The sequence below is a fragment of the Streptopelia decaocto genome (assembly GCF_964273445.1).
Source record: "Streptopelia decaocto genome assembly, chromosome: 4".
NCBI classification, from domain to species: Eukaryota; Metazoa; Chordata; class Aves; order Columbiformes; family Columbidae; genus Streptopelia; species Streptopelia decaocto.
This window is the reverse complement of record NC_138658.1, coordinates 40,356,067-40,370,882: the sequence shown is the minus strand read 5'-3', so window position 1 is coordinate 40,370,882 and position 14,816 is coordinate 40,356,067. Positions and strand designations below refer to the sequence as shown.

At 38.4% G+C, this 14,816-nt stretch overlaps 1 protein-coding gene across 2 annotated transcripts in view; it reads left to right on the top strand.

The window, feature by feature from the left end:
- Window positions 1-11,630: 11,630 nt before the first annotated feature.
- GLRA3 (glycine receptor alpha 3) overlaps window positions 11,631-14,816 on the top strand; it is a gene marked incomplete at both ends in the record, with an annotated part of 80,892 nt that continues 77,706 nt past the window's right edge. The window contains one exon of one of the 2 annotated variants that reach the window (XM_082051229.1): window positions 11,631-11,716. In XM_082051229.1, the coding sequence (XP_081907355.1) occupies window positions 11,646-11,716 (71 nt within the window). The remainder of the gene's footprint in view (window positions 11,717-14,816) is intronic. The other variant, XM_082051228.1, reaches the window with a different exon arrangement.

The following is a 14,816-nucleotide window of genomic DNA, read 5'->3' as shown; positions in this document are numbered from 1 at the left end:
AAACATTAACTATTTCCAATCTAGTGCTTATTATTCTTAAAACTGCGTCTGTCACAGAAGGACCCCAAAGTTAGTTTTAGGCAAACCACCAGGTCCAAAACAGGCTCTCAATGGCAACGTTTGACCCGCACTCCGAGAGGACACACCAAGTAAGCCTCAGCAAGAGTCCCATTTAAATACCCGAGTCAGATCTGACTGTGGGCATTCCAGAAGCTTCTCTGCAGCCCCACTCTAGCTTGAGATGCCCTGAAACTTCTTGGCACTCCCCCCCCCCCACTCTGGCTGTGGGTGCCCAGAAACTTCTCGGCTCCTTAGCACCTCTGCACCCCCTCCTCCTTTCTCTTAACAACCCTGGCCAACTGGCTCTGGGGTCATACAAAAGAAGCAGTTACCCCCATTGCAGGAGAGGGTAGGGAGGATGTGTCCAGGGAGAGGGGGATGTGCCTGTACCTTTCATATCCAAGGAAGGTGGCAGGAGGCCGGGGGTAAGGGGAAGAGAAGGGGCCTGCCACAGTGTCCTATATGCACTTGTAATTCAAGTACACACACTGAAGAACTGCCCCACAGCCTACATAAGTCAGTCCTAGAGGAGCAAACCTCAGAAATTGGACTGACTTGTTCTATAATGTGAGTGAAACAAGCCACCTGAAAAAGAAAGTGAATCTCATTTGCTCCCATTTTCTAATGTGAAAGAACTGCTTGTTCAAAAAGTCCGTTACAGAGCTTTAACACTACTGAAAATTTAAACTGTCAAGACTTACATAAAGTTCTCAAATTATATCCCTCTAAGATATAGTTGTATTATGCACTCATCCCCTCCTCCATCCCAGAATAATGAGGTTAGAAAAAGACTTATGAAAAGGACTACCAAATAGTTGCATTAAGTGAATCAACAACAGTAGAATCTGTATACAATGTCTCTCACAGCTTCCCATATAAAGCAAGTTGCCATGCACAGATAGAAGCTGCACAGCAAGGGAAAGAAAGTAGCACAGCTTCTAAAGAAATCCCATGGTCATTTATTGAAACAATCTTTCCCCGCTATCTAGCTACTGTTAGGCAGAACTATCTAAGTACACACATACCCACAACCAACTGGTTTAGTTGTACAGATTATGCCTGGCCACAGGAAACTGCTTGCACTCTGGTGCCACTTTCATCTTTGTTGCAATCAGATCAGTGATCAACCCTCCTTGAACTTATAGCCACTTCCACATTCATATTATTTGCACTGAGGTTGGAAGTGGAGTAACCTAAACATTCTTCATTTAGAGTAAAAGAAAGACAAGTAATGCCAAAAAACTCCTAGAAACAAATCAAAAATATAGCAACAAAACCACTATCAATATTGGAAATGCTATATTAACACCAGTTAACAGCCATATCACAAGCCCTTTTTGGTATTTACTTCCTCTCGCCATATCTGTGACAGTAAAAGTCTGAGTTAGGAGGCAGAGTGATTTGAAAATTCATACAATGAAACAAGCAAGCAAGGAAACAATAGCAATGCAGGAAGTCAAATAATCACCTGTGCCAGCTAAATATTGCCAGCATAGACTCCCCTCTTTGCCTCTGCACAATAGGTTAAAAACTGGAATAGAAAGAAAAAAATTACAGGAAAGCAGAGACTTTCTCTAAAGTCTTTCTACTTAAGAAACTTAGAGGTGCAGCTGTGAAGCAGCTGAACCATTCCTTACCATCCAAAGCTAGAATGGGATTTTTTCAAGATTTCAAGGCATCCCTAGAATTTGTCAGAGAAGCACAAAGAAACAACAAGCCACCAACCATATTAAGCTTTCCTACCTTAAAAATCATTACCATACATAGCAAGTGCCAGTACCCAAAAAATGCTCATTGGATAAAAAACAAAGCATTCAACGAAAGCTACCTCATACTACTGTAATTTCAAAGAACCCTATTCCTAAGGAACAAATAGCAGCCCAGCAACAGGAAGCATTTAATTAATATATATATTTATAAATACAAATACTTAAAAAACAAATAAACAAAACCATAAAATGATCTGTTAATTACCTTTCTGGGTAATTGTACCTCTTTTGCAAGTTAGGGCAGCAGAACATATCTTATGTGTTCTTCCAAATGTAAAGAAAGGAGCAGCAGCTGAGTGCAGGTTTTCTAGTTGCCTTGTTAAGAGCTTAATTGAATAAGTGAATTCACCTGCTGAATGTCTGATTCCGCCTGTAGTTGCACTGGTCTCTGTCTGAAGTTTGAATTACAGCAGAGGAGTGGGGACTGTGGTTGAAAAGAAATAATATGGAGACATTTCCCTCCCACACCCCCAGAAGTGGGGAGTTTTTTAAAATACTTTATCAGAAGTGTTTCTCAAAACTCTTATAAGAGATAAATAAGTTTTTGCTTTAGGATGTTTGCGAATTTTAAACATGTTTTGTATAATCACCTTAAATTTTGTTTCTACTTTGACATAACATTTATTAAAGTTTTTAAAAAGTAGTATCCAGCATCAATAGATTGTGATTGCATATGGTGTCTGTATGAACAGTATATCAGCATTCAAATCAGAAGAATAATGTACTTAAATTCATATATTTTTGTATTATACATTTCTGTATTAATAAATATGTATTAGCACTGAAAAAATAAATTCAGTCAGACATAGCAAGTTGTTTAATACTTCTAGTTTGAAAATTAGGCACGAATCTATACCATTGAAGCTGACATGAGAAGAATAAGCCAATGGAGAACATGTTATTTGAAAGTTGCCATCAATAGCATATTTTTTTAAATCATCAAAGTATGGACAGGGGTACAATGAGCTGTATACACTGTCACTGAGTCTTCACAGCCTGGCCTTTTGTAGGATCAAAGTAGGTGTAAAGCACCACCATGTGAGAACAGGAGCTTGTCATATCCACTTTTAACAGAGACTTTTCATTTATCCAGGAGCTGACAGGTTTCTAGCAACATGGACAGCAAGGTGTCAAGGAGCTGCAGAGGCTGGCTGACCCTGGAGGGGAGGTGTCCACTGACAGCACCAGACATGAGAAGGGGTGAACCAGGTCCAGTGGGGAGATCCATCAAGGAGCAGCAGGAGATGGGCCAAAGAGGGGACTGAAGGAAAGGCTACAACAGAGGTCCAGCCTGAATCAGCAAGAGACAGGGCTGGAAAATGGTACACTTACAACACTGCTCAGTCTCAAGCTTAAATGGGGCTCCTGGGCCCACGTGCAGCGTTGTTCTGCACTGAGGAGGTGCTGGGTCTTTTGGGATATCAGTAAGAAAGGCACTGACACTTTAATCTGGTTAATGAGTTTATTAAGTAAAAGGTGGGAAAAAAGAGAGAAAGTGATAGCAGTCTTACATCCCTCCTGATGTTCAATGTGGCTGGAGGCCCCAGATGAGGCTGTGTCAGGGTCATTAATGCCCACTAGTGCACTTAGGACCCTGACATGAGTGTACAGGACCACACCATTCAGGGTAGTCATTGAGAGGCCTGAAATTTTACTCCTTGCCTACTTAGAATTCCCAGTCATTTGAAATACATCACATAAATTAAAGTCAGTTAATGAATCATGAAGTATTAGGAACACTAAGGGTTGAAGGCCATTACACAGCTGAACTGCCATTTCCGCAATTTTGAATATGCATTGAAAGAAACAGGCCCCATGGCTTTTGCATGCTGACCCCCTTTTCACTTTGCTGTCAACCTTATCAAACTGTAGCAGCATCTGTGTATCTACTCACACTTGGGCTAATGTTTTCAGTAGACCAAAACAGCAACTAGTGGCTAAAGCAATGAAAGAAAGTGTCTCCCAGTTCTGCACAATAGGCATGTTTGTCCTGACATGACTGCAGATAGAGCAGGGACATACGAGAGAGCCTTGGCTGCCCTGCTTTGCTACTTGGAAACTCGATAAAAGATTTATACGGACACTAAAACTGGCATCAAACCGAACAGCATAGCTACATCGCACCAAGAAGTCTAACCCTAGAGTTTTATATGTTGACTTGAGTTATGATTGTTTACTGATCACTACAGTGCATTTCAGAATGTACTGAAATTATTGATAAATTGTTTTAAGTTAAAAGTGATTGAATCTAGTAGATTTCATGAGCTCTGAAGAACATAAATGAAGGATCAAGATAAGCAAGACATTTAAAATAAAATCTAGCAAGAAGGTCCAAAACATATGAACAGGGATATTTTTGTTTATTTTCTTTGATTTGGTTCCAAATGAACACTGTGTATGTCCAGAAAATTCTCTTAGTACTTCCTCATGTATTGGAAAAGTTATTTTTTTAGGCAAGCACTAGTGCCATTCTGTAAAGCCCTGAGCTGACCTTATGCAGAATAATGCATTTTATTTTTTGTGAAAGAGAAATTCAAAGTAAAGAAAAGGTGAGAAAAGCTACTCAGGAGACTGGAAGAGCTTGGTTCATTTGGCAAATGCATTTCCTGAGGTAAAAACAAAGGAAGGAAAGAAATAATATTGGGTTTAAAACAACCAAAATAAACAAACAAACAAAAAAAAACACCAAACAACCAAACAAAAAGCAAACCCAAACCAATCAAACACACACCCAAAAAATAAACCCCAGACAAACAAACAAAACACAAACACAAACCCCAACCAATCAAACAGAAAACTGTATGTGAATTTAAACTTGCCAGGGTTTGAAATCTGAAAAGATATTCTATTCATCAAAGTAGTGAGATACTACCTCTCTAGGAGCAGCAGCAGAAAAAGAGTTGGATATTTTTACAATATAACTTATATTTGTCAAACTGTGGATGATTTTTCAGGGTGCGATTACTTAAAATATCAATAGATGTGGACTAAAACTAAGGTCTCCAGAGTCAGCTTCCAGAGAGAGAGTACAGTTAGTGGGAGATTTTCCACTTTCATCTGTGTCTTGAGAATTCACTCCCTAAATGCATACCTGTACTTGTTAGCTTTCAGAACATGCTGCAAAATCTGTACACTGTCCAAGATGAATGAGAAAACTGGTGTAAAGTATGGCAAGATGAGAAAATCTGGACTCCCATGTTTGATTCCTTCAATTCCTTCCATACACCTGCTGTCCCTATGACTTTGCTGCATTCGTTGGTGGACACTGAGAAGTGCTTATGTTAAAGCACTGGGTTTTTTTTGTTTTGTTTTATTTTTACTGTAAAATACTCCAATAAAAACAAAGGTAGTCCAACACCAGCAGATTTTGAAAATGTCATATCTAAACCCCTGCCACTAAAGCAAACATCAAGACAGCCTAAAATATAAAACACTGTGGTATTGTTGTAATAATTCCACTCATTGCATGACGCACACATTTTCAGCTGTATCATTAAAATGACTCAACCCGTACTATGCTTTATACATGCAAACAATCATATTTCTAGCACCAAACCCCATTTAATTTATACAAGTGCAATTTTGCTTCTCACAGTTTTTTTTTTTTTTGTGTGCAAAACTATCTCACGGGCAAAGAAAAAAAAACAACAACATTCCAAAAAATAGAAGAAACTTAAAGTTGCACACTGGGAAAACATCAGGCTAGTCTGGATATTTAAGCTTTGTTCTGCTATGATTATGAGGAGCAATTAAATTAAACAAACAAACAAAACCACAAAAAACCAAACCAAACCAAACCAAAACAAACCAAAACAAAATGAGAGATGAGCCCACTAACTAGCAGGAAGTCTCCTTTGAGCCTTGAGCCAGCAAAACATTCACAGGGCCGCTGACTCCAGCAGAACAGTTCTCTTGCTTTGAGCTAGAGTTTAATAGATTGAAGCATTGATTAATAAACAGAGCTAATAACAAAATATGAAATCAGTTGGAAAATCTTTCTGCTTTTGATGGGACTCTGTACACAACAGTTCACAGGCATTTCTGACCCTATTTCAGACCACTGTTGAGTCTGTTCTTTTCTGTAAAACATAGAGGAAATACTACCTTCCCATTGACTCTCATTATCTGACAGAAATTCTGCAGATAAAGAAAATACTAGATTTTGCTGCAAGGCAGTTAAGACACTACAGTGAATATAAACATATCAGTCTCACCTCGGCACTTCTTTTCAGTAATGATTTCTTATGGAGTACAAATTTACACTACATTTATATGCTTGCTTAGTTGTTTTCATATAAAGTGAATTCATATGCATATATTTTGTAAGCATAATGACTAATATCTAATAATGATGTTATATTTCCACATTAGACAATTTCAGGGTGGTATTTGAATGTATAGACCTGTTATTTACAAGACACTGGGTTTTTAATTGAAGTTTCAAAACTTTTCTCCCTGTATCACTATACTTTCCAAATTCTACTGTATACACAGTTGATATGTATATGTTCTTACTCTGAAATATACCATTTATTAATACTGGATGAGCTCTAGCATGGAGAATAAAATATAGATCATCTTCTGCATTTAAATTTCTGCTACTACTATAAACCACTCCCCAGAGAGTAGCTTCTCATATAGTTTAGCACAGATCTAAAGAACATGGTGGGTAGAACATCAGTTGCCACTGGAACTCTGGAACTACATCTGAATTAAGAGAATTAAGGCTTAAGATAGAAGGTGCTTGAGAAAAAAAAATTATCTGAAGAAAAATGCATGCAATCTGTTAGTCATATCTCAATTTGTTAAAAGACTGATAACTTAATTAACCATGAAGTAGAAACAATTTCTTTGTATGCATCCAGAAATTAAATGCAACAGCCAACAGTTAAGAAAACCAGAATTAAAAGTCTATTTATTTTAGTTACTCCAAGACTTACTTTTGAGATAAAATATTTTGAAGAATGTTATGTTACAACCTTGTGGTTAGCGCCTACATTTCTTATGGAGAAAACCAGCAAATGCTCTTATACAGACTCAACACTTTATTTTCAGAGACTTAAATACATTACTAAGCCTTTTGTTTCTGATTGGGGTATACTAAATAAATATATTTTTCCTTCTGGTGACTTTATTCCTATATTTTAAAGTTGGCCTCTCTATTTCAGGATTGTGTTTAACAAGAAAAGTTTATTCTATTTGTAGTTTCGTGTTTAGTAATAGGTCAAAGCCTCTGGGGTTTCACACTTGAATGAATTACATCCTGGGGAATCCTGTGTACTGAGAATACCAGATTAATTAACATAATCAAACATGTCTCAGTAAAAACAGGATCTAAAACTACAGTGATGTCATATCCCATCACAACACTCTCCTAAAATGCTGCAATGTTCAAACTGGCAATAGAAGTGTGGTAAAGACTACATTTCTGAGATCTTTATTCCTTACTATTATGATATATGTGGTTTTCAACTCTGTGAGCTTGTAAGCCAATCTAATGTTTGTAAGGTCAATCTACTGCTTTTCTGTGAAAGTAAACAGCTTTAACTTTGTAGCTGAATATATCATGATAAAACATTGTGGGTTTATAGATTCACATGTTTTAACACTGGAGTCACCATTGATTTGAAGTTCTGAATCTTACATCTCATCAAATTTTACCCAGCAGCTTCTGGATCAAACCCAGAACAAAGCTGACCTAGAATTAAAGACTTTAAATACTGAGTCCTGTTTATTCTTTAGTTGTTTCAATCTTTTAATTGCTTCAAAGTAGGATTTTTTTTCTATTCTGAATTCCTCTTTTATCAGATTCCAGACTTGCTAATTTACTACCTCTATTTATTTAAAAAATTACCTTAACTTCACAATCTTGTTTCCATCATGAGCGTGTTTAAAGACACCTCTAAACCTCTCTGCTTTTTACAAGCTAAACTGTTTTAATCTTACATTAGAAAAGTATTCCAAACTGTACTGTTCTTGTACCTCTTTTCAGAAACTTTTGAAATATGTCACCAGCCTTCTTAGAGAACGTTTATTTAAACATTTTGTACCATAATATGTTCCAGGATTGGGCACACTAAAATGATAATAACAACTTAATTTGTCTTAATATTCCACAAGGACAATGTCACACTGAAAAGTACATTCAGTAATCCTTCAATCCAGATCTGCACGCTGGCTTCTCTGTATGAACACTGTTGAGTTGCTGCATGATCTTGCATTCAGTTGTATAAATTGTGTGTTATTGAAGTGAGCTACTCTGTAAAATTGACCTATTCATATCTCTAGGCTACTTCTGGAGAACATCTCTCAAGTTTATAAATAAGAAGTGGTTTACTTTCAAATATACCTAAATACTGGTTGGATGAGGGAAAGAGTAGCTATGCAGTCTACTGGTTATGAGGAAAATTACAGACTGACATCAACATATTTTGGTGAAAACTTTTCATTTCAACATACCAGCATTTCTTATTTGTAAAGAATATGCTTCAATTAACCTCCAATACTACTAGAAGTGAATTATACAGCTCACCTTTGTACATATATGGCAAGCTCATATCAGCCATCATGTTTTGAATGATGAGCAATATTTTGTGATGTTGTTATCCAAGTATATAAGGCATATATAAATGAACAACATTAATATTTCAGATAGATTCATACCACAGTGACACTCCATGGATTTTGTTTTTTAAATGGATGTTCAAACAACTCTCACCTTTCAATTTACTGTATCTACCAGAAGTATCAAGAGATACCACTAAGATTTTCTAAAGACTGGACACAGCTATGTGTTCAGCTTTGTACAATAGCAATGATAGACTAGCAGTACTGATATGGAAAGAGAAAAAAGATGGTAATTAAACCAGTAGTGAATTAAAACACCTAAAACCATTAAGGAATATTTTATCCTTGAAGTTTGTTTCTAAGCTTCTAATCTCATCAAAGTCAATAGTATGTGCTTGAGTGCTTTGTTAAACTGGAACTTTTCATGACTCAAGCCCAGTTGTTTAAATCCACTCAAAAGAGAGTATTTTAATATTCAACACTACCTATATGTAAATTTTCAAAAGCTTGAGAACAACATCCATATTTAGCAAAATAAAATGATGCAACAGTAAAGTTGCTACTTAAAACAAAAGCAAGTGTATGTTTTTCCCACAGGGATTGTGAGAAGTTTGAACTCTGCATATCTGAAGTATAGACTATACTTATAATTAATAGAACTGTTCCTACCAGAGAACTGGAGAATTTGTGCTGGTAGTTTTAACTAATAGCCTCATAAGAAAAATGCACTTGCCTTGGTGAAAATAAATGAAACATTACATCAATAAACTGTTGAAGTACACAACACACATATATAGAGTGCCTCGAGAAACAGCCTCACTAAATACTCATTTTAAGGGGAAAGATAAGCATCAACTGTTTTGAATATATAAAGGAAGTACTCTGCACTGATTCTGTTGAGCACCTTCATTGATGGACTGTCCTTGAGCAAAGAAAGGGATTCTTTAGCTTGCTTGCTATTATTTTTTCAGTTAAGGGTTTAAATTAAGTTCTTTTCATGATCATTGTTGCTACCCAGAGTGAGGGGGAGAGTGAGAACAAAAGGATAAACTTTTTGCAAAGTGGACCTAGAAACTTCTAGTACAGAATACAAAGAGTCCTTGAATTTATGTAAACACTACTAATACAAAGTTCAGGGAACAGGAGATAAGTTAGCGACATAGGTATCAACAAAGAAAACCAAACTGGATCTAAAATGTGTGGTAGGTGTTATTATTTAATGGTACCTGCTGGAACAACCTTGAAGAAGAGCTAAAAAAAGACTAAAGATATGGCAAAAATGGAAAACCTAAATACCGGGGTCAAAGCTGTGTGGGGGATATTTTTGAAACAAAAAGAAGACACTATACTTAGAGGAGAAACGTGATTGCCTCTAAAGATTTCTAATGAAATATCTTATTTCTCACACACACACACTATCCTTGGATACAAGGATTGCATAAAATCCCTGTTTCTAATTTCTTTCCTGCATCTCCTTTACTCAATGATCATTCAATATTTTTTTCTGTTCTGTGTAAAAAGTTGTTCTATGTTTCACTCTCTGTTTTCCCATCATCCTTTTTCTGTATTGAGTTTATTATACTTCCCTCAAATTTCAGTTTATTTTAGTCTGCCTCATGTCCCTAGTCTTGCTGAACCTTTGCCTTTTTCACATCTTCCTTCTTCAGTACTTGAGCTTTCTATAGCTTTTTATAGTTTAAATAAGACTCTGACCTGATATAATAATGTGGGATGCGCAACCAGTGGAGCTGCACAAGTAGTGGGGCTGCTCTCTAACACAAATTAGTGGCTACAGGAAAAAGCAATCCAGCAGATTATACTGAGGTGTACACTGGGAGGGGGATACACCCAGACAGATACATTTCACCTATGCAGAGATCTGTCCCCGAACTGCTGTCAGATTTCTCCTTCCACTGTCTCTCCCAGACATTATGTAGGTATTCAGAGGTCATTCCTTTTAGCCTCAGATAGAGTATCCCTACCCCACAATCTGAGACATATTTTCCTCCTCTGTCCCTCTCCAGGTATAGCCTTTCCTTACATATCTTTCATTTTACTTCATGCACAAACTATACAGATTCCCACAGGAATTTCTCAAGCAATGTTTCTAAATATCAACTCATAAATCCTTACCCTTTCCTAATACAAGCAGCTCCTGGCTTGCATGAAATGTTTGGTTTCTCTAACATCTGAAATCATCTCACTGTCCTACTGTCACTTGTACTTGTAAATTCATTCTGTTTTTCTCGTTAATAACTTTCCAGTTTCCCTATTACAATGTTCTTGGACATGTTCCTTCCCAGAGTCCCTTCCTTCCCAGAGTCCCTTCCACTTGCCTCTTCAAACAAATGCCAAACTTTCAAAGTCTTTGGATTTCCCTGTTAGTCTGCCTATTGGCACTAGATCATCTTTCTTTCCTAAAAAAAAAAAAAAAAAGTGGAATAGAAATAGAACAGGATATATATTTCCTGTGTCCATCAGCACTATACTTTCAGAGGAGACTAAAATACAGAGGTGGGATTTCCACACCCCCCACCCCCACCCCATTTCCTAAGAAAAAGCATACCCACAGTCCCATAGAGTAACTCCCACCTCTCTTTCCACAAATATTTCCGAGACACAATGTTCAGTCAATTCACCCCAGCTCTTGAAGAACAGCTGCCCTGTGCGGGCATCACCCCCACCGCCCCTCTTCTGAGCACGAACATCCACCCTGAGCTTCAGCGGGGCCATTCCCCCTGCCAGGGGCGCCCCTTGCCGCCGCCGTCCCCGGTCCCGCCCCGCCGGCCTCGGCGGCTGTAGCGCACTCCATGGGGGCGGCCGGGACTGGCTCCCGCCCCCTGTCTCCCCGCCCGCCCCGTCGCCGTCGGGGCCGCGGCGTTCCCCGCGTCCGGGATGCGGCTGGCGGCGGGGTGCCGGCTGCTGGCAGGAGCCGGGGACAGACGGCCAGGAAGGTGGGCTCCCGCCGCCGCCACGGCTCAGCGCCACCGGCGCGGCTGAGATTAGGCTCCCGCTCGGCTGCGATGCGGAGCGGTGGGGCGAAAGCGGCGGGGCCCAGCGGGAGGGCGCGGGGCGCCGCCGGGCACTAAGCAGGCGGCGGGAGCGGAGCTGCCGGAGCTCTCCAGGGTGCTGGGCAGACGCCCGCCCGCCCGCGGGGAGCCGCACTGACACCCCCGCTCGCCGCGCCGCGGAGCCCCGCCGATGCCTCGGACACGACCGCTCCAGGGCTCGGCGGCGCTTCCGAGCAGCATGGCCCGGATGAGGTACCTCCGCACCGCTGTCTCGGGATTTTATCTGTGGGAAGCCGCGGTCCTGCTCAGGTGAGTTGTTGTCTCTGGAGAAGCAAAGGTTTATCTCGGGCAGCTGAAGTGCCTGGGACTGGCGCGGAGGCTGGCATCGGTCACCGTCTTTCCTCACCACTAACACCCGGCTAGCTTCGGCAGCCAGAACCTGGGCATGGAAACTAAATGCCTGGGGTCCCTGCTTCTCAGATGACTTTGTAACATTGCATTGCCTCAAATTCGATATTGCGTTTTGCAGACTGGAGGCTGTGAGATTCCTTCACCTGTTCGCAGCTAGGCTTCCTCTATTTGGTCTGTGAATTTTATCACAGGAAACGACTAATAATCTTGAAAATTCTTCGGGTGCAAAGTGTCTATATGTAGAAGTTGGGGAAAACAATCTGAGTTGGGAATCTATAGACTTATTTACTATCAGTTCTTTTCAGGAAAGGGGAAAAATCAGGGGTTTGCGTTAGGTCAGAGAAGTCTGAGAAAAAAATCATAGCTAAGTGGACAGAGGATACAGTCTACAGAGTCTTCCTCAAAAGGGAAAGCACTTGCTGTACCACTGGCAGTCTAGGATTTGTAATATGAAAGACAAATTATAACCTGAGTAGAAATCTGAAGTTCACATGTCTTTTTCTGCTTTCTACCCAACACACTTTTTCTAGCTAATGCTATTGTATCAATGCAAACATTCTTTTAAGACATAGCTCTGGAAGTGTGGTGACAGCAGGCAAAAATAAATGTAAGCCCTCTATTTAAAGGTGAGGGAAAACTTCAAAAGAAGAATCAGACATGTAAAGAGACAGATTTCAATGTCATCACATATTCACTGCTGATGCAGAGTTAGCCATGCTTGTTATCAACAAACATTCTAGCTCTGAATCACAATAAACAGACTATGGCATATAGCCTGATAATGCCAGACTATTTTAAGAATCACATTGTTACATGACAACAATAAAAAAAAGGAAACTTAAATTTGAAACGTGGTTCTGCAGAGAGAGTTTGGAGATCATGCATGTAAGGGATTTATAAACAGGAACTTTAAACAGTAACATGTAGTGCTCCGCAACGATGGCACACTTCGCAAGTGCTCACAGGTTCCTAGCAAATCTTTCCTTTTTGAAGTTAGTTTACTGACCTGTTTCGTATCAACATATGTAATGTAAATAGTTTATAATGCGATTGTAATTGTGCCAAAAGAAAGAGATTTTAAGAAATTGGTTCACATGGTATGGGATTAATTGACACTGAGAGGAAAAAAGTAAATACACATATATTGCAGTTTAACTTTTCAGTTGCATTGAGTATTTAATGCTCAAACTAGATTACCAAATCCTAGTGCAGTGTAGGTAATACAAGCAGCACTGTGTTGTTATTATTCTCTTTCAGGTTAGTTATAGAACTGATTTTTCATCTGTATACTATTTAAATGCCATCTTACTGTTGAATGATTCATCCTTTATTTTAATGATATAGAAACACATATTACATTCTAAGTGGGGGGAGGGAAGTGAAAAGTGATTTTTTTGAATGCATAGGTGTATTTTGCATCACATAATTCTGGACTAAAATTTAGTTGTTTCAAAATGTATACAGGCTTCTTATCTTGCATAAATTCAAATTATTCTGTTTAATGTCCAAAAACCTGTTGTATTGCAATAGCCTGCTGCTCTTAAATTGTCATTTTATCACAGTGAACACAGTTTCTGCATACAAGGTCTGTATAGTCTGAGAAAGACTTCAGAAAACTGCTCAGAGTCTATGTATGTCTTTGAAATATATCTGAACATAGAGACTACTGGTGACTTTAGGTCTAGCAATAGTATCATCTGAGAAACCCAGTCAGTTATGGAGACACAGGAGTCTTTTCCATTCTTTAAAATGGAGGGCAAAAAGTGTTTTTTTTAAAAAAGAAAGGTAAAATATTCAAACCTCTAAAATTCCCAGGCTTCCTGGAGCCATTAATTTTAGTTCTTTTCCAACTTAAGCCTTTTGAAATGCTTTACATTAGAGCAAATGGAACAGGGAAGAGTAGAAGGCTGCTTCCACTCTCTGTAAGATACAGTCTCCAGCCTTAGCACCTATATAACACCCTCAGTGAGAAGATGGATGTACTCTGACTTTCTAGGAACAACCAAACCTTAAGTGCTTCACTTGCTTAAACACTATGGAGAAAATAATATATCTTATCTTACATTGTGCAACATGAAAACTTTTCTGCTCTTCATTAACAAGCATTCAAGGCTGTGAGAGAAGACTGAAGGAACCCCACAGAAAGAACCTTCAATTCTTGTTGAATAGCCCTGAGACCATTTAAAGTGATTGTTTAAATTACATGCCTCTGAAGACAGACATTGAGTTTTATTTTCAGTACAGGTCAAATGAAAACAAGAAGTATTTTTTTCAGTATAAAGTTACAGGCTTGCTGCTTTAATGAGCAAATCCTCTGGATTGGTATGCTTCAGAAGAGGAAACTGCACCTGCTTTTTTTTTTTTTTTTTTAAGGAATTCATTTTTCATCCCACATCTAAAGGCTCTTCCAATTGAAATGACTCAAACAAGATGCATATTAGTCATTGTAGGATCTAGTTTTTCAGAAAGACATTGTAGGAAAAGTAAAATGTTAATAGTCTTTCATAATATTGTGCGTATTTGTACTACATCTTAGATTAATAATATACTTATTGATAATATATTGATTGACTTTAGATAATATATTGATTGACTTTAGACATCAAAACCAACAGTTTAAGCACACAGAATTCTATTATGTTTTCAGTGGTATATTTGAGAACTGGGAGAAAAGCTCTAATCAGACACAAAATAATTTTTTAAAAATATTATTTATTAATGACTGCTTGGCCAAGCCCCAGTGCGATATAAAGAAGTGGGCTGAGGTTTAAAACAAGGAAAAATCTAGGAAAAATAATTTAATGGAGCCTCAATATAACTAATTCACTACCAAAGAATTAAAATAAACAGTTCTAGGATACAGTTTGAAGTTATAATAATCTCTAAGACTGAATATTCCCCTGTTTTTATTAAAGTAATAGTGTTAACAAGAGTTCCTCTGGATTTGCCTGGATTCCAAGAAGTAATGCTGGAAGTATGATCATATTTGTAGAGTCAA